Consider the following 24,114-nt stretch of genomic DNA (forward strand, 5'->3'; position numbering starts at 1 on the left):
TTGTAGAACACTGTGTGTATGACAAGTAAAATATTTCCTTGAGCACTATGGGAGGCACTGAAACATTTCTGTGAAGTTCTAGTGATTCTTGTGTCTTTGTGCTGAGAACAAAGACACATTTGGGTTTAATTTTGTCTTTGTAAACACTTCAGTAGTTCATAGTAAATAACATGGGCAAGTTTTTGACTTGGCAAAGAGAGGATATTTGCATTCTACTCCTTTCTCTAGCTTAACATCTTTAGCTCACTTRTAATACTTGCCCTGTCTCTGATTTGCCTTTCTCATGTGCTCCAGATCAATACACTGGTGATCAACTTTGATGCTGAACTCCGCTACCTGCGACATATGAAACTGAAGCTAGATGTGCAGATGAAATGTGCTGACCTGTGCCACATCACATGGTTTGAAGAGCTGCTTCTCTTGAAGAACTTCGAAAAACATGAGGACCTTCTACAGGGGCGTGTTAATACTCTCTTCAGTGAGCAGAAGGCCATGCAAGTAAGTAGTCCACATGTGTCTGGATTTAATAACACTGCTAACGAGTGGCTTGAAACAAAAGCAATCCATAAAATAAATGATGTCATCTCTTCCCTTTAGCACTGACTCAGTGTTCAGTGCTAATTTGTGGAAATAAGAAGCTCTCAATAATGGTCACTTTTAGCTTCAAATAGTTAAATTTTTCTAAATCWTAATAATTGTATTTTAATGGGTACTTAGTGATGTGGAATTAGTGACAAATCATATCCTTTAAATTAAGAGCTTTTTTTTTATATATATATATAGCAGAAATTAAATAGCTACCTTGCACAGATGGAGGATAGAAAGTATGAGATTGCAAAGCTTCAGGACTGTGAGAAAGCTCTTTATGCCACCTTCCAAGCATCCCTTGGAGAAAATAACAAGTTTGCCYGTTTCCTGACCAAAGTTCTGAAGAAAAAAATCAAGCGCATTAAAAAGAAAGAAGTAGAAAGAGAAGCAGGTTGGAGACACTATTTATTCTTTTTCTGATTTATGGATTTATTATACATATTTCCTTGCTATCAGGTAAACATCTCAACGTGCATGGAGTCCTACATACAGCATTCAACATTCAACTTGGTTCAAAAAAACAAATAGATTAGACCTATCCAGCTTTTGCCTATATGAAAACTTACATTCTGTGGCAGCCATTTTGCATTATAAGAATGGTGTAATTCAGTCTCTGGCATGATTACATTTGGTCTGATGACAGCTCCTAAAACTTACTTCCTGTATGTCAGTATTGAGGATACATYGATAATCAGCAGGAAGAAGAGGCAAAGCTTTTAATAGCTACTTCCTATGCTCTACCAATGGGAGCTATGGATAAGTGATTTATCTGCCATGTTCATGACATTTTCCTTTAATCTGTCCATTTACTAATGAGAGGTCATAAACCCAATCTACAATCATCCATTAGTCACTGGACTAAACATATTTTGAAATGATTTCATTCGTCTTAGTGACTAGGTATTTAAACTATTAAGACTAGGCAGTGTTATTGAGCTAAAATACGTGTTTGCTGTCTCTGACTTGATTTTTGATTTCAAGGGTGACATGATGTGCAAAAAGTACAGACAATAGTGATGCTTTTGTGACAGTTTTTGTGCCTCTGTGCGTTTTAYCTGACTGATTAATTTCTGTAGTAGAATGGTAAACCCGTTATGTTTAAATTCCAAATAGCTAGTACATACAAAAAGAAGAAAAATCCTTGAAGAAAGTCCTTCAAAATGTGCCTGTGTTTATTTGTGCATATGGTGCTATTGGATGTTCTCTCTCCTTCACTTTTTTCTTTAAATCATCAAATCAATGGGATAGGCAAAACGTGCCTGGGTCCGTATATTACTARGGTGATTTTCTTGGATTATGAGGGATGCCAGCACATCAGCACAGTGTACAGCTAAAGGGTCTGTGGGTCTTTTGCAAGCCAGCAATACTGTCCTTTTCTTCTAGATGAAGAAGGTGAGAGTGAAGAGGAGAGTGATGAAGAGTCCAGCTTGGAGAGTGATGAAGAAGATTCAGGATCTGAAGATGAAGTCTTTGATGACTCGGTTTGCCCAAAAAGTACCTAAGCCATCATTTCACTGAATTGATTATCTGTTTATCTTTATGTGCAATAATGTGTATTTAAAATGAAAACACATATTTTCTCATTATTTGTTTCATATTAATACTATTAGTAAGGGTAAGAGAGTATTCGCTCCTCCTGAGTGGGACCTTTCTCCTTAAAAAATCTCAGTGAAGATAATAAAACCGCTGTTGTACAGAACACCTTACTAAAAATGTTTGGGGAAAAAAAAAAAAAAGCTTAGCTGAATGCTAAGAATTAATTACTATATATAAAGGATCCTTCACCTTTCATGGCCGTTTTCTATAGAGAAGACACTCCTAGTGTGAGCAGAGCTGGAGCAAGGCTGCAGATGCTCTCCAGAAACCTGCTACCTCCCTGTGCTTCATGCCTGTGAGGGGAGTTCTGGGGAAATTCTCCAGCAGTGTTAAATTAAGCTCTTTGTTACCACCTYGTGGATTTATATGGCAATTGACTGTTGCTAGGCTTTTCTCTGGTGGGTATTTGAATGGTTAGGAGCTTTATTTTGCAAAATCCTATTCATTCACTTGTTCAACAAAGGCAACCAACTTTTTTTTTTTTTTGGTTTGACTTACTTAATTGGTATTTAAACTTTTTAAAACTATCCCCCTAAACCCTACTTTAGGTTTCTTTTTCAATCTTTGAGTGATATATCAATGACCACTTAACAACATTGCTTTATTTTTGGTTAAAATTTACCATCAAATTGCCTTATCATATTGTTTTAAAATTGGATTTAAAAGAAAAACCTCATTTTCACAAATTGGATTATTGATTAACTCCTCTCCTACCTCTTTTAAAATGAAATATTAGGAAGAAATACAGAAGATTTTTACTTATTATTGAAACACTCTAAATTACTAATTTAGTGATGAAATAATAACCTACATTTTGCACCTTCATATTTGTGCTTTTAAGTGTAGTTTGTCTTGTCCTTTATTGGACTTCTTATGCCAGCTGATTTGGGTATATAAAGCTGTATTGATTACTGAAGTCACTGTGTTAGATTCACAGGTCTTGCTTTGTATCAAACAAATGAAACAGGTCCTATGGACCCCAACTGCCTTTGCAAATAAAGCTATAAATGATCCCCATAGCAAGTCCATTGTTTATACTGACAGGTGCTATGGACAAATAACTACATATTCTCATAACTAAAGATTGTACCATAACACACGTTAATTTCTGGGACTGAATTAGTTACATAACATAACTTGTGAGCATTTGGATTTAATATTGCATTTGATGCATGTTTAKTTCTGAAGCAAACTGTTTGGACTGAATGTAAAGAAAAAAAGATCCATCCAAGATGTTCAGTCACAATCAWGAAGACAGTCAGCCCAGATTGTGGAAGTCTAACAAAGCTCTAAGGACCAACAGCATGGTGTTATTATGGGTAACCTGCATAGTAGGAGAAGCAGCTAGCTCAAGCTTGTAATTACAGTGCAGTTGTAATGAAACTAAACTATCCTATGACCCTTTCCTTCTCAGATTGTGATGAGGCACTCTTCCAAAACACTATCCAGCTCCGTGAGAAGCGATTAGACATTGAGGATGCTTTAATAGAGCAGAAGAAAGCTGCTGACAATCTCAGAAAGGAATATGATGCCTTGGCCAAAAAGGTACTGTGTGTCCTCTTCTCGACAAGCATCAGTTGCCTCCAGCAGAGTGAGAACACTAGGAAACTGAATTTGTCTGGGATTTGAAACTAGAGCACTAACCTTTCAAGGGGCCTCAATCTGGGGAGAGATAGCCATGCTAGCATGGAGGCAGGATGCAGCCTCACAGCCACAGCAGAAGGCTCAACATACGTCACCCTGAAATGGGTAAATCAAGGTGGTCTAGCCCCAGCTGCTTTGGGTCTGGCTCCAAGCTTTAGGTCCATCTCTTTTCCAACTGTCTAATCCTCATGCAGCAGCAAGATTTGGACTACCTGGTTTAGATGCAACACTTGATGTAGCTTGGCCCATCTTATGCCCATGTTTATGGGGATAGAACATATAGAGCATGCTTGTCCTAACACAAATGCATGCTCAAATAAGTGGAGAATAAAAAAGGCATCTCTTCCATCTATTTCTTTTGCTTCTAGTTATTTTCTTCTGCTCTTTGTCACAGTAATCATAAAATAAACTCATTTGCGAGTTTTCCTTTTAGCKCTTTCTCAGCTCCTACATTTATCGAGGCATTTGCTTTGTATTAATTCAAAAATATCTTAATTTCAAAGGTTATCTGTGATTGGGAGTTCTGCCAAAATAACATTATGCAAGGCTCCCTTTTATTGTGTCTTAAAAACGACCCATCAAATATGTTTAACTTACGACTTTTTTGTTGTTGTTGTTTATTTAGTTTTTAAAGGCTTTCCTAAGTGCCAGCTGCCACATATTCACCCTGGAGTCTGACATTTGAGTCTGAATTGTTTCTTTCTCATGCAGAATCAATAAGCCTTTCCAGGCATAAGACAATAAAAAAATATCTTGCAGGCTCTGTAGATCTAGAAGTGTTTTAGACACTAAACAGAGCAGCTGTTTCTTGATGCATACATGGCTTTTCCAGTAAAAAGACTTCTGTGTGTGTACATGTGCATAGAAGTATTCAGCGTAGAGTCTTGCTTGAATAGGTAGCTCAATGTCATGTTAGTGAAACTCATCTATCATAGCACGTTTTAAAAAAATATCTATTGTTTTTCCATGCTTCTTTCCCTTCAGATCAAGGACTCTTAACACAGAACCTTGCTGCCTCACTTACTTGAGAACTTTCTTGAGAATTGTGCTTGTCCACAATTTGTTTTTCGGCAGGCAAAAGTAGTAGAAGCTAGCCTGGACACAGCAGAGGGGGAACTGGAGGCCTTTCAGCGGGAAAAGCAGCAGAGATTGAATGAGCTGCATGTAGTTGTGCCTTTGAAACTTCATCAGGTAATTCACATGTTCTGCATTTATCACTTCTACTTTTGACAGATGCAAAATAAACTCTTTACCTTTAGACAGTACTGTTACTGGTTTTGGAGAACCTTAGTTCTGGATTTGCTACGTTCTCCTTGGAGTGACAGTGCTATGAATTGAACTTCATATTGCTGTTACTCTAGATTTTTCCTTCTCTACTCCTCTACTGACAGAAAAGGGATAAGGACAGGCAGGTTGGCCCATTGCTGAAATATGTGTAGCCTTCAAGCATTTTACAGGTTTGGCATGGGATTTTTCTTCAGGTCTGTGCCTATTGATAGTTTTCTGGGAAAAAAAATCCCTATTGAAACTAGTGGGAGTTTTGCCCAGTTCAAGAATGCTGGATTGGATATAATGCATTCATCCACACAGCTTTTTATTCCATGTATGATGAGCAGAGAATGAAGAGGAAAAACTCAAGACAATGCTCTTATTTCCTCAGGACTGAGTCTTGTCCTCAGGGAAAGATGATAGGCCTCATCTGCCTCTGCCTATTCTGGCTCAAATACTTCTGAGACAAGCTCAGCTCTCTCCATTTGTTTAATCTCCCTTCATTAAAACATCGGTAAGAAAGACAGAAGAGTCTCATACCTGGCTGCACAATTCTGCAGCTCCCAGATCATCTGAAAGCCACAGATGTTTGGTAGGGAGTTCCTCTCTCCCCCTCAGTTCCAGACACTGTATGAGGAAGAGTAGACAACTTTGTGGAGAGAATCAACACAGAGCTCTAAGCAGCCTTTTAGCTTTGCTGCGTGGTGGTGATTATTTGTCCCAAAACGTGAGTTGTGTCTATGTTCAGTGTTTCCTCACTTGACAGTTCTCTAACACTCACACATTTGTTATCCRGAGAGGTCACCAGCACCCTTAGAAAATAAAAGTTAGCATTGCTTATGGCTGTTTCTGGCAGGTGGAGTACTTGGTTAATGGGGAGATACCTAGTGACTTCTCCCAAGCTTTGGTATTTACCAACCAGTCCTTGGAGTATCTGCAGAAGAGAATTCTGGACCTACAGAATGAAAAGATAATGCAGAGAGAGATMTTTAGGAAGGCCCGACAACAACATAAGCAGCTTGTCCAGGACAAAAAGGAGATGGAGATAAAGATTCAGCGTGAGTAACAGAGACTCTAAACAACACAGTTTGCTAGTGCTCTTTCTGTGTCTCTTTCTGGGTGTGAGTAACTCACCAGCAGTCTGTTATCTTTACACGCACACAGATGTCCCAGATGGTTATTGCAGAAAATAAAACAGAAAAAAAAACAGATCGTGGGCTGTTTTGATGAAGTACTGGTAGTGCGCCAGCATTGCAGAGTTATTTGGCTGTGTTAATTTGGGAACTTAGTGAAAGCAGAGCTGACTGAGAGGAGACACTGGAAATCAGGACACACAATTGCTATTTTTGGCTCTAAGTCAGAACTGCTAGGAAAAAGTACTTCCTCTAAAGTCACATAAACTTTTTCAGCAATTTCTTCCCCTTTCCTCCTTTGAAGAACAAGGCAAGCCCTATTCAAAACAATTCCTGAATGACCAACCCTAAAGATGTTCACGTATCTGGCACTGCCAAACCCACCTCTGTGGAACTGCCAAGACTTTAGATAGCCTTCAGCATGGGAGTGACTGACCAGGACTGGCCAGGCATGTGGCCTGGTGGCAACATAGGCTTGATCAGTGCCAGGGACAAATAACAGCATTTGGTTGAGCTTTGTATGGCTTTGTATAAAATATTTCTTAGAGAGCAAGTATCAAAGAGCTCAGACAAAGGGAGCTATGAATAAGCTGCAAATCCTTACTAATGGGCAAAAGTGAGTTCTTCAGTGAGTGCCATACCCTTTCTGTTAGGACTGGAAGAGAAGTGTAATCAGCTGATGATGACAAAGTTTGGCCAACTGGTTGATTTAGAAGCACTCCAAGCACACTCAGTTAACGCACACTTGGAAGAGTTGAAGGTGCAAACAATGGAGAAAGAATATGTGCATTCCCAGGAACTCGAAGAATGGGAGGTAAGGAACAAGAGGAAGAGATAATGGATGATGATGATGCTGKTCTATTAAGGCTTCATTTGCTTGAGTTTGAATAGCCACACTAAAATCTTTGGTTAACATGTTCATTTTTTCCCCCATCTGTAATCAAGAGACTATAATGTTCAAAGCTTATTTTCCATCATCCTTCCTATCTTTCCTCCAGTTGCTGCAACGCAGCCTATTTTTTCGTGGAGGTAGTTAATCTGTTTTTGTTTTTTGTTTGTTTGGTTGATTTTGTTTAGTTTTTTTACTTTCCTCAAATACATCCTTCTACTTCACTCTCTCTGTCAGCTTTTACTAGAATCTTTTCTCTGGCTTTCAGCCAGCATTCAGCACCTACTGCATCTTCCCACTATATCTGGTGATAACTCTCTGAATGCAGAGCAGTGCTGCCTCGTGCCTGGGATGTTAGACTGTGCAACATGCCAGTAACTGACAGTATGGGAAGTGCGTGCCTATCTGGAGGGYCTAAGGTTTTGCTACAATAGTGTGAGCAGGCAGCAGTCTTATAGTATCCTCACAAAGCACCACTGTTGTCTGTCACTGTGTACATAAGGAGAGAGAAAATTAGAGAACAGTCTGGAGCAGATCGCAAAAGATCCAGAAAATCTCTCTATGAGCAAGTATTCTTGTTTTAAACTGATTAAGATTTTTTTTCCTGTGCAGTAAAACACCATCGCCTTTACACATATATCTGATACATTTTCTAACTTCCACTTTTTCCTGCTCATGTTAGTTGGCAGCACATTCWGGGCTTAGCCTCATTGGGGACATTCACTGCTCCTTGGTCCAGTGTCCTTCAACAGAGGATACATCTAAGTCTGACTCAAAACTTTTATAATTGACTTTGGTGAGGACCCAAGCAGGTTTGTAGTGAACCACCTGCTCTTTGCGGGTTTGTGCAGCATGACACTAACAGTCCGTTTCTGGGGAAGTAGGGTGTTCAAGCACGTTTGCCACTCCTTGCTCTCCCGGTCATCTGTGTTTGTAGCTCTGCAGAGAATTCCTGTCCCTCCACTGGATTTGGACATGGGAGTCAAATTTCAGTACAGAAACTAATAGGTCCAGCCTTTTCTATTCCTTTGCTATGTTGGCTTGCAATAGGCATAGGAGCCATCTTAATATCGAACAGGCATGCTGAGGTACAGATACAATGTATCTGTTTTTTTTTCTTTCCCACCCTTTGCCTAACTGCTGAGTCATTGGCAATAATAAAAAAGAACAATTAAAAAAGAAAAGCCTTTGTACTAAGGATATTACAAGATCATGCGGTGCATTCAGGATCACAGTCGGTCCCAGTCTCTTTTGTGACACTCACATTCCTGACTGGCACTTCTTCCCTATTTCACACTTTTTATTATCTCATCCTGGCTTATCTGTTTATATCTATCTAGGAAAGAATCGTCGACCTGCGGCAGCAGCTAATGATGCTGACCAAAGAAAACACCAGCAAGCTGCAGCAGCTGAACCAATTCTACCTTGAAAAGCAGCAACTTGAAACTAAGCTGGATTCACTAAAGAATGATCTAGTAAGCTTTTTAGCTGTTGTACCACATCAAAGTTAGGGACTGTTCAGAAATAGATGAGCATTTATCTGGTCCTCCTGCTTCTGTGGTCTAAGATCTTGCTTTGCAGCCAGCAGTTCAGTCTAATACTGCCTAGTGGTACAGCCTGCTCCAGTTCTTACTGAAAGAAAGATGGTCTGATCCTGAAGTAGGCCATACCTTAGCTTCTCTATTAATTTCTTAGCTGGTTTCTAATAGTGAAACAAATCCATCTTCTTTCCTGCCTACTTATAATTAGAGAAATTCTAATAGCAAGTCAAAGCTATTTCCTTGTTACATGGAGACAGCCAAATGAATTAGGACRTTTTCTTTACTCTGAACTAGAGAATGAGCCAGCCACCTGTCCAAGGCTAAATTAATGGTCCTTCACTCAGTGATTTCTAAGTACCTCTGACTGAGAAGCAGAGCAGTCATGAAGCTGATCTGCCTCTGAGAAAGCCTCTCTTTCCTACTTGAAATAAATTCCCACTGTCCTTTCTCCCATGGTTTATAGGAGYTAACTTTTCTCTCCTTACAGGGAGCGGAATTTCAGGGCCCTCGAAGTACTGACACTATGGAGGAAGCCAGGCTGAAGTCAGTGTTCAACTACATGGTTGGTGAGACAGCACTCCTGAAAGAAAAAATCACTCTCCTAGGCAGGAAAGATGTACGTCTAGGAGAGGAACTTGCTCACTTTAGCAGAAAAAATGCATACCTCTTTCTCCAACCTTTACCTTCATGGGACTCTGAGACACCAACTGAAACATTCCCTATTCCTACACCAGAAAGGGTATCTGGTGGTCAGAGTGCCCCTTAAATATGGACATAGTTAACTGTGGAGGTAATAATCYCTGTAAGCGTGAAGGGAACTGTTTTTGTTATGCAGGGGTTTAGTTGTAAAGGTTTGTATCTGTTGTCCTTTGCAAAATATGATCGTAGTGACAAATAGGGARTAAAAAGAACAAATACAACCAATAAACATTATTATCAATCCATCGCAGAGATTTGCACTGGACAGATGCTCTGTGAGTGTGTGTGTGTGTTCTTAGCTCTTGGTCAAGAGGATGGCTTTTGAAAGTTGGATATAAGAAACAATTTCACATAGCAAATCTAGTTTTTGGCACTGGAGAATAGTAAAAGGGGTCTGCCTTAAAGCTGTGTTTTGTTATTGATTGACCATCCCAGCAGCAATGGCAGCTGAGAGTCACTTCTCTTATCCCTAAGACTGAGCTAGTTAAAGTCATTGTGAAAAGAGAAGGGAAACGTTATTTGTTTGGAAAAGCAAAGGGCTCTTCCTCTGCAGGGCCTACATTGTTAAGGGTATAGGCCCAACCAAAGAATTTCTTGCTTGCTTCTGCTTTATAGAAGTGGGAAACGGCACTGAAGTGAAGGTCTAATGTTGGAGTGCAGAACAGTGTTAACCTAGTATTAGAAAGCTATAGTAAATTTGAAGTTAGACCGTAACTCCACTGACTGGCACCTGCCTGTATTGATCAGAGTGAGAGCAGAGCCAGGCTCTATATGTTTTCAGGTTTTATTCTTTCTTTCCTCTAGTGTCTAGGATGTTGACAGTGCATGATCATCTACAGCAGCTCTTACCTTGTCTTTCTGTGAAAAGCTTCTTCAACTTCAAAAGTGGAGGGGTTTTATTGCACTTTTCTTTCAGTGCAAAGCTGCTGAGCACAGAGAGGTTTCAGTTTTGTTGTTATTTTTAATTAAACAAAATATGCAACCTGCACCTGCTCTTGCTTCTCCTCTCCACTCTCCGCCTTTTCCTGCTGTTTTTATATCTTCTTGCTGGTATATGCTCAGCTGGGATCCAACCATAGCCCAGACAGGCACAAGAACTGTTCCTGCTGGTCCCAGCACAATAAAATGAATGATACTTTTGCTGCTTGCTTCTTCAGTGGGCAGCTCTGAAGGCACTGAGCATCCTCTGTTTCCTTAAGAGATGGGAGAAAAAAGAATACCCAACAGACTTGGATGCTGAAAGCCTTTGAAGTGAGAAAAAATATAGGATGGTGGGGGTAAGGAAACAAGAATTTGCAGAGGTTTGGATTTTCCCACTCAAACCCATGCAGCTATGCTTAGACACAAATGAAAATTTCTTCACTTGTACCCCTCACTAGTGGTTTTATGTCACTGAACTGGCACATGGGTCTTCCCTCTTCTGTTGAGCTCAGCATTRGATGGCCTAGCAGACTATAACATCACCTTTCCCTAGGTGTCCTGTTTGCTATGTTTCTGCAAGGGAAAAAGAGTAGACTGAYTTTATGGGAGAATTTAGTGTACAGCTAGCCAGAGAAAAGACTAAAGCCTTTATTTTAGATGTTAAAGCATGGGTTTGTCTTTACAGATATGCGGCTGCAGATGGCGTATATGTGAAAGGTTGTTAAAGTTGATTAAGCAGAGTGCATAACTCCAGTCCATTCATGTGAGTGTGTTCCTGGGAGATGCCATCCTGTGGAGGAGAAGGAATAAAAACCTTTTCCATAGCATCATCTTTCATGAAGCCCCTGCTGCAAAGAGAGTGCTAGATGTTAGCAGCAGCTCTGCTTGGGCCCCTGTCCCACAATGTTTCTTGTGCTGCTTTCTTTCAGTCTTCTGTTCTTAAGAACAGCCTAGTGCCATAGATGGCTGCTGTCCTGTTTYTTGGCCCCTCCTGTTGCTTTGCTGAGGATGCCTTCTGTCTCTGTAGCATTATAAAAGGCACATATACATCTATATACAAGTGCATAAATATATAAATAGAGATGTTATACAAAAATAAATACCCATTCTCTTTCTCTCTTTACAATAAGTCTTTTGCAAAAGGCAACTTCGTCCCTAACTGGTAGGAGAATGAGTCTCTAAGGGCTTCAGTGGTGGTGGGCTGCTTTTCAGATGCCTTGGTAGGTCCTGACCCAAAGATGTGAGCAATGAATTCTGGGGATGGATATCTCCTCTTGACTGGCAGCAATCTAGCCGTTCTACTTCTTCAACTGGCACCAGGCCAAGGCAGCAAGGGCTTCCTGAAAAAGAGAGGTGCAAGAGACTATTAGAATGTATAGAAATATACATGTAGAAATGGAAGATGCTGTGGCAGCTTTCTAGTCAACAGTCTACTTTATAGTAGACCTATAGTATATAGGTACCCTGGTCAAAGATAAAGAACCATGTTCTGAAAGTCCTACCTCTATCAGAGTTTGTTCCCATGCTTTCACATGATGCTACAAGCTTAAATGTACAYGCATAAAAAAATGCATGATCCATGCTACAAGAAGGCTAGATCAAGTCCTGAAGGAATGGATTCAAGTAATTGTTCACTGGTCTTTGTGTTTGACTGGCAGTCTTGGAAGATTAAGTAGGGATTAAGTAAGTCCCTGCAACTGGAGGTAGGTATACACCTTCTAACAACATATAGGTCAAGCTTTTGGAAAAATGAGAATCCATCTTTTGAAACTGGCCCAGGCAGTTAAGTCTCCAGCTGCTAGTGAGGCTTTTCATGCTGCTGTTCTGTACAGTATTAAGGAATACTCTTGCACCACACTACTGAGCATTAACATAGCCTTCAAAAAGGCTCTATAATGAGAATTCCCTTCAAGATCAGCCTAAAACAATGAGATGAAGCAATCTCTGAGCTTTCCAAACAACTGACCTTGGTGGAATATGGGATCTTGTCGAGCATCCAGGCCAGGGCCTCCCATTTTGCTCCCTATCACTGGATGATGCAGGCCAACAAAGTGCTCTTGAAGGTGAGCACAATCATCTTGTGGCTGGAGAAGCTGATGAGTGGAATCATCTGGGAGACTGTAGAGGAAAGAGCTGTCTTCTGGTCTTGAATTGGACAATCTGGGGAGGCAGACAAACAGATAAGGTTGTTCAACACTATTCACAGATTTTTTTTTCCTTTAACGATACAAGCTATGTAGTAGCTCAGCCAACTGCATTAATGTAATGACATAGAGCATTCCTAAATGAGGGGAGATGGGAAATTGGGATGTCCTTGTAGGATGGGAACGAGGTGATAGGAACTGATATCCATGATTCAAAACCTGGTGCATGTCACAGGAGCTGCGAGGAGCAGTATTGCCCATGGAGCACAGGAGTAACGACTCAAAGTCTGAACAGTGAGAGACACACACCTGCAACTGAACTATTGCCAGATTCTGCGAGAGCTGTTTATCAGCATCCAGCTGGATGTTTCATAGTTCTTACATAGTTCTCTCATCCTCCTTTTTAGTCTCCCACTTAGGAGCAAAGGCAGAAAAGGGAAAGAGGAAAAAAAATAAAGTAGGTCTTGACCATCTCTAAAATGAAATTACCCTTCCCTCAAAGCTTAGGAGGAATGAGCTCTATTAAAAACGTGTAGACCAAGAAGGCCTAGTGCTTGAGTACAGAATTGTTTACCAAGTGATTTGAGACAGAAAGTAGAGAAATTGAGGGCTGGCTTTTATGAGCATCTACTCTTGTGGGCCCTGCTGGGTCATCCCATTCTCCCCCTCTGTAAGCGAGGACTAACCTGGAGGGCTGGTAGTCTTGCTGGGCATTTCCATTTTGCAGCACTCTCGCCTGCAGCAAGGTGTTGGTCTCCTCATGCAGCTGGAAAGACAGGGGAGAATCTTAGCAGAGCAATGCCACAGGGCAGTGTTAAGAGCAGGGTGCTGATCTGTGATACAGAACCAGAGCCATGGGGAAGCTCTCATGAAAGAAGACAGAAAAAAAAAATTGAAATGGTTTCTTCTGCTRCAGAGGCCAGAGTGGGGCTGAGCACTGAAAAACTCACTTCTCACTGCTTAATCAGTGGGGGATGATAACCAAGTCATGGTCTTAGTYGTGCCACTACCTTGGCTTGTGTCACTATTTACAGATACAGTGTCCTTAGCACTGTCAGTCCCTATGAGATTTGCTCAGCAAAAACAGGAACTGTTAGCATGAAGAGATCCCTTTGCTTACTGCCTTCTCTGTACCTAGAGCCACTGCCTCCAGAAATCAACTCTTCACCAGCATTGTGGAGACCTTCCAGCTCATCCCATGTCTCAGACTTCACTGCAGAGGGGAAATCTCTCTCAAGAAGCAGCCAGTCTTCCTACTTCTACAAAGAACTTCTACTTCTGCAAAGGGTGCCAGGCATGCCAGCAGAGTTCTCCCACTGCAACCACAGTCATGTCAGACCAACTGTTAAACCTGGGTGTGGACATACCTGCTGCATGTCATCTGGGCTATAATCTCGAGGCTTAGTGTTCGCATAGCCCACTCCTGCAGAAGGGCAGATGCCATTCAGATGTGCCCCATTGGGATAACGCTGCCCATTAACATAGGGATGTCCGTTGGCACGTGGAGCAGAGATGCTCCTCAGGGGCACCATGGTGTATTGGCAGGATGACACCAGCAGCCCAGCTCCTGGGAAGCTCATGTCAATGGTTTGCTCTGCAAAGGGAAGAAAAAGGAAGTCTGAGGCCAGGAGCAGAGGTGAAGCCTACCAGGCAGCCATTTTGGCCACCCAAAACATCCTTGGAGATAGATGATGGGAGGGGCGCCTACACAGAGGAGAAGGGGGTGCTCATTTTCTCTTCAGCTAGTCCCAGAGTTCCTTCTCAACAAGGTAAGCAGGACAAGGGGCAAATAGTGGTCATTGTTGTGATGGGCTACCACAAGACATCTGGGACTTATTCTCTGCCCACACCCTCCCTGCTTCCCAGATTGTGGAGCCCTTGTGTTTTTGGGTGCTTGACTCAATTACACTCAAGGTCAGGTCTAACCCACAGGGCAGAGCACATCTTGTATACTGGCCCTCAGGAAAGAATCCTTACTCTGCTTGGACCAAGCTCTCCAAAGGCAAAAAGGGATGAAGGCCACGATGAGGAGTACAATGGAGCCCAGTACAACCCCTACAATCAAGTATGGCAAGTCGCTGGAACGAGCCACCATGGCCCCTGTCCCGAGGCCACTGTGCCCACCACCAAGTGGGGGATGTTGCTGGGGGGGCACCGTTGAGGGTGGAAGACGACCCGGCAGACCAAGAGATTTCCGAGCTGTGAAGGGAAAGGACAGCGAGTTAGACATAGGCATATCACTCTATGGTGACAGACAGCAGGAGGAAGAGCAGGATGCACCAGGGATGTCTGCACTGCTGCAGAATGGACAGTGGCTACAGAGGCTTTAAAGGAGCGCTCCTGGTTGCCAGAGTTTTTGGATAGGCTAATGCCTACCGCAGTACAGACAGGTCCTCCGTGCATTGCTTACAGATCTGCCAGTCTCTTGGGATGCTAAAGCAAAAAAAAAAAAAAAAAAAAAAAGCTCCTCCATTCACTTGGACTTAACGCTGTTCCTACAATGATAGCACAGCTGCTTCAAAGACTACTTAAGGCCAAATACAGCAGCTCAGAACAGGAAGGGAAAGTTAGCCCTCCTGGTTCCAATCACCATCTATCTACCCAACACTCAGGGAGACAAAAGGTAACTACCACTCTGAGGGAAATGGCAACTGACTTGTAACACACTGCACAAAGGTGCTGYGAGTACTGGTAGGGGTACGTACACATGCCAAGCAACAGCATCAACAAACCTGCCCCTTTCTTCTCCCAGCCCCAAAGCTGCCTCCATGTCTCTTCTCCTCTGCCTCCACCTCCTTTCCCAAACCAAGATGAAGTATAGCAGGTAGGGATGGTACCTGCTTGCTGTGCTCTGTACAACCGCAGGCAGGGAAGGTGCAGGGCTGCACTCCCAGAGGTGCCTTGCAGAGCTCATTACCTTTGGTCTCACAGATCATCACATTGCTGAACTCGCTTTCACCACCCTCGTTGAAGCATTGCATCTTAATGTCATAGGAGGTCTCTGGCTGCAGGTGGCTGATGGAGTGCCAATACCGATCTCCTGAAGAGGGAACACACAAACCATATCACCAGCTTCCTCTGGGAACATGTGGCTGATCCAGCTACCTGCTAGACAAAGCAAGACTACCAGCTGCGACAGTCTCCTGCCTTTTGTGCACAGGGCTCCTTCTGGCCGTGTGATTCTTCCAGGAGGAACCAGCAGCTGGGACCAGTCTCCCAATATCTCTTACCTTCCACCACATCCTTCTTGTAGTCACTGTCATTGTCACTGTCAGTGGGGCGGTAATAGATGTAAAAGCCATGGATRGGAGTGTTGTTGTTGCTGGCTGGAATATACTGCAGAGAATGGGAAGGGGAGCAGAAATTAGCAGAGATGGCATGCTCTCAGATCCATATTGTGCTGGGTGGGGAACAGAMGCAGAAATGAGATGGGACAGGAGGAAGATCCAGCAAGGAGATCGTCCTASTGCTGCCACTGGATTGCACAGTAAAGGCTTCCTTCCAAGGGCTGAGAGCTATTTTATACCCTCACAGCCTGCTTCTCTCCAGTAACACAAGACCCATGAATTTGGTCCCATCAGATCAAATATMCAGTATTCTGCTCCTTCCCAAGACCCACAGTCAATGCTTTAGAGAAGAAATTCCTCAGCAACAGTTACTCAGCTGGGCAAGGCTAAGTGCCCATTCACCTTCACTTCRTTATGCTCAGGGCTGCCAGACAAACTACATCTTGCCATGAACCAGTGAGCACAGAAGACTCATGTCTCTGTAGATAGCTCTGTTCCTGTACCTGGAACACTTGGGGCCATGCTGTTCCTGCTGTCTTTCACCCAGCATTTTACCACAGAGGTTGGCAAGAGACCACTCCTCCTTACCAAAGTTTATCAGCTACTGTTTGTGTTTAAAGGACCAGCAGTGACCATTCTGCCATGTAGCAATTTCTGACAAGAGGAAGGTGGCAGAGAAAAGGGTGATGCATCCCTCTGAATTAGCTCCAAGCTGCTGGAAATGCTTGAATCTGGGCTTGTGATCCAAAAGATCCTACTCTCTACTAAAAATTCTCCAGGGTGGACTGCTGTAAATGATTACCAGCACCTAGAATCATTACCCAGAAAGTGAAAGTGAAGGACATATCTGCTGGAAACCACTGGGACAGTCGCAAGGGCTAATGAATTCCAAGAATTTGGCCAGGAGAGCAAGCAGTCACCTTGTGCRTCAATGCTTGTTGAACAAAATGGTCAAGACTCTGAGGACACACACAGTGAAATGCGTCCTGCAYATAATGCTGGATTCAGATAAAAAGGGTTTCCTAAGTTCTCAGACTTTCCTTGCTCCTTCTTGGATCAAGCCYAGACCTTCTTTGCTGCAGAGAGCTATTGGATCACAGATTCTTTTGTGCTCCTTTGTGAYAGGCTCCAGTATGGTAACTTGGGAATTTGTGAACTAGGAAAGTAGCACCCACACATCTGTACACTCAGAGGTCTTCTCTTCCCATTCGCCCCAACCCCAAAACATACCATCCACTTCAGCATGATGGTGGTCTCGTTGATGGCATCTGTGAAGGTAATGTATGGCCCAGCCACAGGGCGCTCGTAGACACGGTTGCTATACCCAGACACTACATATAGCCGAGATGCAGCACTGGGCTCACTCTCTCCCAGGATGTTCAGTGCCCGGACACGGAACTTATATGAAGTGCCTAGGGGAGAAATTGGAAATAAGAGTTGCACCAGGACAGTACTGAAGACTTCAATGACTTCCACTGCCAGCAGAAGCTTGTGGAGAGAAGCTACATCTCCTCCAGAAGGCAGAAAGCGCTTCAGAGAGGCTTTGATGGAAGAACAAMTATTCAGTGGCCAGATTTCAGTCAYGTGCTAGACTGCACCTGCTTTTATTACCCTCTCACTGTTTCTATCTGGAAGGTCTACAAGTCAGCTAGCAAAATTCTRTACTAAAAGGCATGTGAGTAGATCAGAGACTCACGAAAAAAACATCCTGACACCAGAGCAGGTCTGGAAAGGCTTCCTTCGTTTACTACGTGGAAATCAGGTATACAAATCAGCATTAAAAGCTCTGAGTCTAAATTACTCTTACCCAAACATCAATTTCTGTTCTTTAAATTTAACTAGATATTTTCCCCTTTTAAGCTGGCCAGCTCAGTGATGCCTTCTTTCCTCATGTGAAGTGGAATGGGAATTGTGTGCCACTATGCCTTGCCTGTGGCTAGGAAGAGAAAGGATCTGTAAGGTCTAGTAAGTGATAAAACCAAGATACTCTTATGCCATTAGTAACTACATCCTGTAATATAGAYAAGCATGTGCAAGCCTCCTTGAGGGAGGTCAAGTCTAAGCTGTTCCATGCAGCTGGAGAAATTGGAGAGTTTTCCCTTGCATTTAAGGCTGGAGCTGGGAAGGCTTTGTTCTGCTCACACACCTCAGGGTTAAGCATGATCTGACAGCTGGCTGACCATCCTTCAGGGACTGYACAGCTTTTCTGGAAAGTGAGAACACCTGCCTACCTTTCTCTAGGCCTGGGATTTCCACAGAGAGGCGAGAGGGAGGAATGTCACTGGTGGCCAGGACCCAGTCTCCCATCTTCTTCAGTTTCTTATATTCTACACGGAAAGACTGGATGGGGAACCCGCCATTCCCACGGGGGATCCAGGTCACGTACACAGATGTCTCTGATGCCATGGAGATGGTTGGACGGTCTGGTGCCTCTGGAGCTGCAARGGGCAGAGAAGGACATCAAGACATGAGACATATTCATCYCACTGTATCTAGAGAATCCTGTAGSTCAGAGGTATGTAGGTGAAGGACTACTTGCATTGCACCCGCATGCGTTCTTTAAATCATGAATACTCTCTTCTTTTGTCTCTTCATTAGACGTGGCACCCCAAACCCTCACCCCTTCTCTTTTGTGCTCTCCAACCTTCTTTTATTCCTATTTGCAACTCATCCCTTTTCCTCTCCCTTTACRTCCAAGAGGCAAGATTAGTGGTGTGTATACACATATCATAGGAGGGGTAGCAGTGAGAGGTGTGGATGAAGGGTTGGTGACAGCAGAAGGCTTGACTGATGTAGAAGCAGTAAGAGGAGACTGAACATAGGGAAAGAAAGGGAACAGATGGGTGAAGGASATGAGATCAGAGGAAGGACTAAGAGGAGGAAATAAGAAAAAGTTCTGCCTTGTAGAAATATACTTCGATAGGAAGACAATTGAAAAGTGGGAGAGAAAGAGATATTGACTGTGGAGAAGATGAAAAAAAGGGACACATGAATGAATGGAAGATGGAAGSAGGACTACAGGGCAATTCACACAAAGCGTCATGGCAGCAGTGAATAATACTAATGGCAGGCACAAGGTGGAATGCAACGAACTGGATTACCCAGGTGGAAACTGACATTTCTCCAGTGCAACAAAATGGCTGAGTTGGGGCAATCTCCATCCCTGGAGTGGGCCCTTTGTAGGGCTTAACTAAGAGACAAGGACTTCAGGACCTGCAAGGACTGGGTTCTCTTCTGTCTCTCAGCACGTGATGGCGCATGGGAGCTTGTTCCTCCYGGGTGCTGCACATCCGTGGACTCTGTGGCGGGGCTGTCTGAACCCTTCATGTGAAACTCAGGAAGAGATAAAGCTTCTGAGAGGTTCTCTGCATTAACGGTGGGAGAGGCCATGGGGATCAACCTKCTCTCCTGAGACTGCCTGCCAGAGCAATAGCAGAGGGGTCCRAGAAGCACCAGTCCTTGTCAGGAGCTAGAGACGACCCATTCAGCTTTGCACAGTCTTGCTTCACCCAGCRGAGGCTTTAACCCCAGCACAGCCTGACCACTATCACCTAGAACAGACCCAGCACCCCTCACCCTCCCTCCTTGCTCAGTTCAGGCAGGGCCTTACGGGAGAGACGGCTGTTGTCGGACTGGTTACTACTCTGAGTGCTTGTGCCTGGGTCATCCTTCTGGATTTGCTGCTCTTTGCTGGCGACAATCTCTGGCTTTGGACGCCGGCCTACCCAAAAGGGAGAGACGGCATCAATGAGGAGGAGACACACGAGAAAGTTAATCTTTGCTGTGATGGGCAAACAAAATATTCCCATGCAAGGCTGCTGGGATAAGTACTCTTTGGACCAAAACAGCCCTAGACGTTCAAAGCTCTCTACTTGTAGACAGGAACTAAAAGCTGCACTAAAGTGCAGGCTTGTTAAACTATTAACAGCTTTTCCCCACCCCACCAACATTTTATTTTCTAAAATTTAATTGGTTTTCTGAAAAAGTTGTTGCTGGATTTCTACCTRAGAAAGTGGTAATTAGCACAAGAGAGAGGCCTGAGGGGAGATGGGGACCCGCCACGTCTATGTGGAAGGTTGCTACAAAGGGAATGCCATTCCTCATGCTTGCTGGGGACAGGAAAGGCGGCAAGGGGGCAGGGAACCTTAGCTTAGGCTTTTGAAACACCTTTTTAATGGTAAAGTAGCTTGATCCTGAGGAAAGCTTGGAGTTTCCTTTAGTGAAGGACAGGCACTTAAGAACAGATTAGATAAACACCAGCCAGGAAAGACTCCTGCACAGTTGATCCTGTCTTTAGGCAGAGGACAGATTAAGTGACCTCTTGACATCTGCTCCAGACCTACTTCCTATGGTTCTGCAGGTGTCCAACTGAGTCACCTAGACAGGAAGCAACTTACYCTATCCGGAGGAGGAGAAGTGAAGATTTTATTTTCCCTTTCCCCATTTCAGACATGCTGTCCTTTCCCTTCRCTCTCCCTTTTGTCAAAGTTGCTCTGAGCTCAAGGGCAGGTACATTTCCAGAGCAGGAACAGCCCCTTTGCCTCAAAGGCCATGGCAGGCTATAAGAAGGGGGCCAGCACTGGGCCTGCACCTCAAGGCTGGAGGATGGTGTCTCCAAGGGTACTTCCCAGTGACTCAAAGCAAAACGCCCAGGGAAAGGTTTGACCTTTACCAGTCCTGAAGGTCACCATGGCTGTCTGTCCCTCGCCAGCACAGTTGTGAGCAGCCATCTCCACCTCATAGAGGCTCCCAGGGTCCAGCCTGGTCAGGGTCAGGCGGTGCTGCGACGCTGGAACGTCCCTCACTGTCCAGCTGTCTGAGGCGTTGGAGACCTGCTGAAAGACCAATGTACATGTTGCAGAGCTCGGGGTGAGCTTGGCTTCTTGCCTGCTTCAAGCTCAGAAACTTGCATTACAGGTCATAGCAACTGGGCTAACTTCCCTGTCTGCTCCCCTTCTGCAAAGGAGGAAGAATTTTTCAGCCTGTTTTCACAAAGGTGAAGGATTCAGGTATAAACAGGACAAGTCACCAAGCATGGAAGTATTTTCTTGATGCCTAGCTGCCTCAGAGGTTAACTCACCCCTACATTATCTGCTGCTCCCCTCTGCTATCACTGTTCCTCAATACATGCAGCAGTGCCATACAGCTCTGGAGCAGTTATGCTCACAAAAGGCAGTTAGTTAAAGGATCTAATGGGTTTAGGAGCCAAATCTCTTCTACTCTCCAAACCCTGAGCTGCCCATTTCCATGGAATGAGGTGCCTGGAAACCGCTTTTGGTGATCTGGACCTAAAATCACTTGAATAATGGCTTTTTATCCAGTTATGTATTGCCTACTCCATTAACTTCYCTAGCTTTATTGGAGCAGGAGGCTGACCACCCCCTCAGTGCTCTCATTTCTTTGCCTGGGGAGGAGGGTTCAACCCCTTTCTAGGATGTGCCATTTCAAACTATGCTATGGGATTTTGGGAAGCCCAGGACACTTGGAGGTGGGCAGACTTAAGTCTATGAAGCCTCCCCACTGGCATTTCCTGGCTCAATTGAGGAACCCTAGTGTTTAAGCAGGGACTAAACAGTGTATGTCTGTGGACCCCCGAAARGGTTGGAAATGGCACATTTTTCAGTGATGTCCTGATGCCCCAGACAGAGGGGGAGGGAAGGTGGGACCTTCCTCTTTCTCCCCAGCTGCAAGGATAATATTTTTGCAGGCAAATACACAGGACACCGAAGTGACCCAGTGCTGAAAAGAGCATTAGCAGTGCAGGCAACGCAACAAAACGGAAATGCCAAGACTCTGCTGTATCATTTATCTTCTCTTAGCGTTTGACACTGACTGATTAATGCCTGCTCGGTTTTATTTTTATTCCTGAGCCTGTAGAGTTGTGAGGCCAAGGAGGGGAGCTCTAAAGACTGGTAATGTCCAGGAAAATGAAAGAGAAATTCTTAAGAAACAAAGATAATGGCTGTGTAGCATCTGACTGCTCACAGGCCATTGAGATTTTAAGGGCAGTGTAGAAGTAGGGAAAAGAAACATCCTGAGATATTTTCTAGAGGGGAGACAGACCCAAGCACAGTACAAATTTAAGTCTCCTGTCAGCAGGTTTGGCTTTCCTTAGCCACCTTTCACCCAAAGAGCCTTTTCTTTTGTGGCTGAATTGATTCCTTCCCTYGCTACACACACGCAGTTCCAGCCAGAGATGTTAAACCCAGATCATTATATAACTTGATTCTAAGCATCTCTGAYGGAAAGACACTCTTTCTAAACAAGTTTAAGGGTTATTGGGACCAAGCCCTTCCCATACAATCCTTAAGCCTCCTAAGAAAGAGTCTCCAGCTGAGAATTTGGACTACACTGAAAACATATTACTGCAAACTGCAGTGACCCATGGTGACCTCCACTGCCCTACAGACCCTTCCAGGTGAAGTGCTGAAAAACAAATAAAATATGGTCAGACTCCACTCTGTAAGTTAAGATCACATGCAGAATTAGTTGTTATATGATATGCCATTGCGGGACACATCTCTTCCTGGCAGACAAATAGACCCAACAGTCTGGTGTGGTTTTTGGTATTTTTTAATTTAAAGTTGCCTGTTGTGCTCTTGTGTTGGCATCTCATGTCTTTGTTTCAAAGGGCTATTTAAAGAGATGGTTAGCTGAAACCCTCAGTTTAAGTTTTGTTTAGAAAGAAATCATGGATGCATGCAGAGGTTATAAAAGCCTCCTAATATAACAAATATTTTCACGAAGTCAAAAAAATTCCAGGAAAATAGATACACATATAATTGAAAATGGTGCCTAGCAGTGGCTGGGAATCCAAATCTGGAATGTACTTGAACCCCAAAACAAAACTTACCACTCAAGTGCAACTCCCTGCATAGCCCAAAGAAATACAAGAAGCAAACAGATAAATCCAAGCTCTTTTTCCCCCTGAATCCCCTGTAAAATAACAAGGCATGCTCTACACCTTGAAAGCAGAATTTTTACCTCAATGGTGCTTTGATATTTTAGAGCAATCGCTAGGCTGCAGCCCTGTCAGAAGTCTGCCTGCCATGCTGAGAAGCAGAGRCGAAGGGCAGGAACCCCAGGGCTCGGCAGGGCTGCTTGTCGGTGCGCTGGGGGCTTGCTCTGTGCCGTCAGCCAAGAGACGTGCTCGATAGCACACTGTCTTTCATCTTCTACAATAAAACCCTGAGAAACAGGTGGCTTGGGACCCCCTCAAGATTTAGCATTGCTGTAGCAGCTCTCTGCCTGCTCCTCATTGTCACTGAGCGTGGGGGCTTCAGCGCTGCCGAACAGCGCCCTTCRTTTGGCAAGGCAGGTGTGTGCGGGCTGGGAGAGGCTGCTGCTCTGCATCCAGCAGCCTGAGCCTTTCAAGGGTGCCGCATCCCCCAGCTCCTGCTGGCTCGGGCCACTGTGAGAGTCAGCCAAGACAGGAGTGTTACAGAGCCAGTCACYGCACAGCCTGCCCTCAGGACTTCCCGGTTGTGCAAGCCCACAGCTGGGACTTGGAAGGGGAAGTCTGTTAAGCTGGAAATACACATGGGTGTGCATACACCCTCTGCTCATGCAGACACACGCGCTGCTCTGGGCACTGCTCTTGGAGAGCTTAGCAAACCTCTCACAGCCTGCCCTCCTCACACCTCAGTGGACTGAGGCTGCAGCTGAGGATGTCATACCAACCAGCGCTGCCAGTGAGCTATGGGTGCCCATGCCCCATATTTGCCCATGGAGCATGCAAATGTGCAACAAGGCCACCAGGTGACCTATAGAACGGGTGCTGAGGAAAGATGGGAGCAGGGCAAAACAGTGATACCTTGCGATGCTTCACCACGTAATAGAGGATGGGGGCTCTGCTGTCAGGACGAGGTCTCCACACCAGATCATAGCTGTCCGTCTTGGATGTCCGGGGAGAACTGAGGATGATAGGGGCCTCAGCTGGAGATATGGACTCCCTGTTGGCTGTGCACTGTAGAGACGCTGCCAGAGGGGTTGTCCCAGGCTTTGGCAGTCCYGCTTTATCCAGGGGCAGCTTTAGAGCTTTGTCTCTGGAAGGTGGTGTTGGCGGCTGAGCTGAGCCCAGCCAGGCATCTCGCCCAGAGTTCAGGGTAGTTCCTGAAAAAGATGCCCAGAGTGAATGAGTGGGGCAGGCAGGGCAAATGCCAGTTCCAGTYTGCAGTGAAGGCAGAGCAATCAGAAGCCCCTTAAATGAATCCTCTCAGAAGCCTGAAGGTACCCACTCACTGTGGCACAGGAGTCTTAGAGGCATCAGGTCCCAGGCAGTGCTGGCTGCTATGCCACTTGAAAAGRTGTTGGGAACAGGTTCTCCTTCTCCCAGTACAAATGTAACAAGCCTCACTGAGGCCTCTTTCAGAACAGCCCTTGGTTACATGGTGCTTCCTACCC

The 24,114-nt window shown here is 44.3% G+C and overlaps 2 protein-coding genes across 4 annotated transcripts in view; one reads left to right on the plus strand and one right to left on the minus strand.

The window, feature by feature from the left end:
- The window catches only part of CFAP44 (cilia and flagella associated protein 44), a 42,865-nt gene extending 33,373 nt beyond the window's left edge, over positions 1-9,492 (plus strand). The window contains exons 27-35 of the mRNA XM_085301430.1: positions 295-498; positions 784-979; positions 1,972-2,082; positions 3,599-3,729; positions 4,903-5,019; positions 5,954-6,155; positions 6,884-7,044; positions 8,460-8,594; positions 9,148-9,492. Coding sequence (XP_085157556.1) covers positions 295-498; positions 784-979; positions 1,972-2,082; positions 3,599-3,729; positions 4,903-5,019; positions 5,954-6,155; positions 6,884-7,044; positions 8,460-8,594; positions 9,148-9,426 — 1,536 coding nt within the window. The 3' untranslated portion in view covers positions 9,427-9,492. The remainder of the gene's footprint in view (positions 1-294; positions 499-783; positions 980-1,971; positions 2,083-3,598; positions 3,730-4,902; positions 5,020-5,953; positions 6,156-6,883; positions 7,045-8,459; positions 8,595-9,147) is intronic.
- Positions 9,493-10,908: 1,416 nt separating this feature from the next.
- BOC (BOC cell adhesion associated, oncogene regulated) overlaps positions 10,909-24,114 on the minus strand; it is a 58,664-nt gene continuing 45,458 nt past the window's right edge. For 2 of the 3 annotated variants that reach the window (XM_085301431.1, XM_085301433.1), the window contains 12 exons: positions 23,525-23,823; positions 20,384-20,546; positions 19,322-19,432; positions 17,943-18,149; positions 16,942-17,123; positions 15,655-15,760; positions 15,342-15,464; positions 14,402-14,623; positions 13,792-14,018; positions 13,111-13,190; positions 12,247-12,440; positions 10,909-11,620 (listed from right to left, as the gene is read on the minus strand). In XM_085301431.1, the coding sequence (XP_085157557.1) occupies positions 11,436-11,620; positions 12,247-12,440; positions 13,111-13,190; positions 13,792-14,018; positions 14,402-14,623; positions 15,342-15,464; positions 15,655-15,760; positions 16,942-17,123; positions 17,943-18,149; positions 19,322-19,432; positions 20,384-20,546; positions 23,525-23,823 (2,099 nt within the window). In that variant the 3' untranslated portion in view covers positions 10,909-11,435. The remainder of the gene's footprint in view (positions 11,621-12,246; positions 12,441-13,110; positions 13,191-13,791; positions 14,019-14,401; positions 14,624-15,341; positions 15,465-15,654; positions 15,761-16,941; positions 17,124-17,942; positions 18,150-19,321; positions 19,433-20,383; positions 20,547-23,524; positions 23,824-24,114) is intronic. The other variant, XM_085301432.1, reaches the window with a different exon arrangement.

This window comes from Rhea americana, unplaced genomic scaffold (assembly GCF_003343005.1).
Source record: "Rhea americana isolate MKP2758 unplaced genomic scaffold, rheAme1 scaffold_177, whole genome shotgun sequence".
Classification (NCBI taxonomy): domain Eukaryota; kingdom Metazoa; phylum Chordata; class Aves; order Rheiformes; family Rheidae; genus Rhea; species Rhea americana.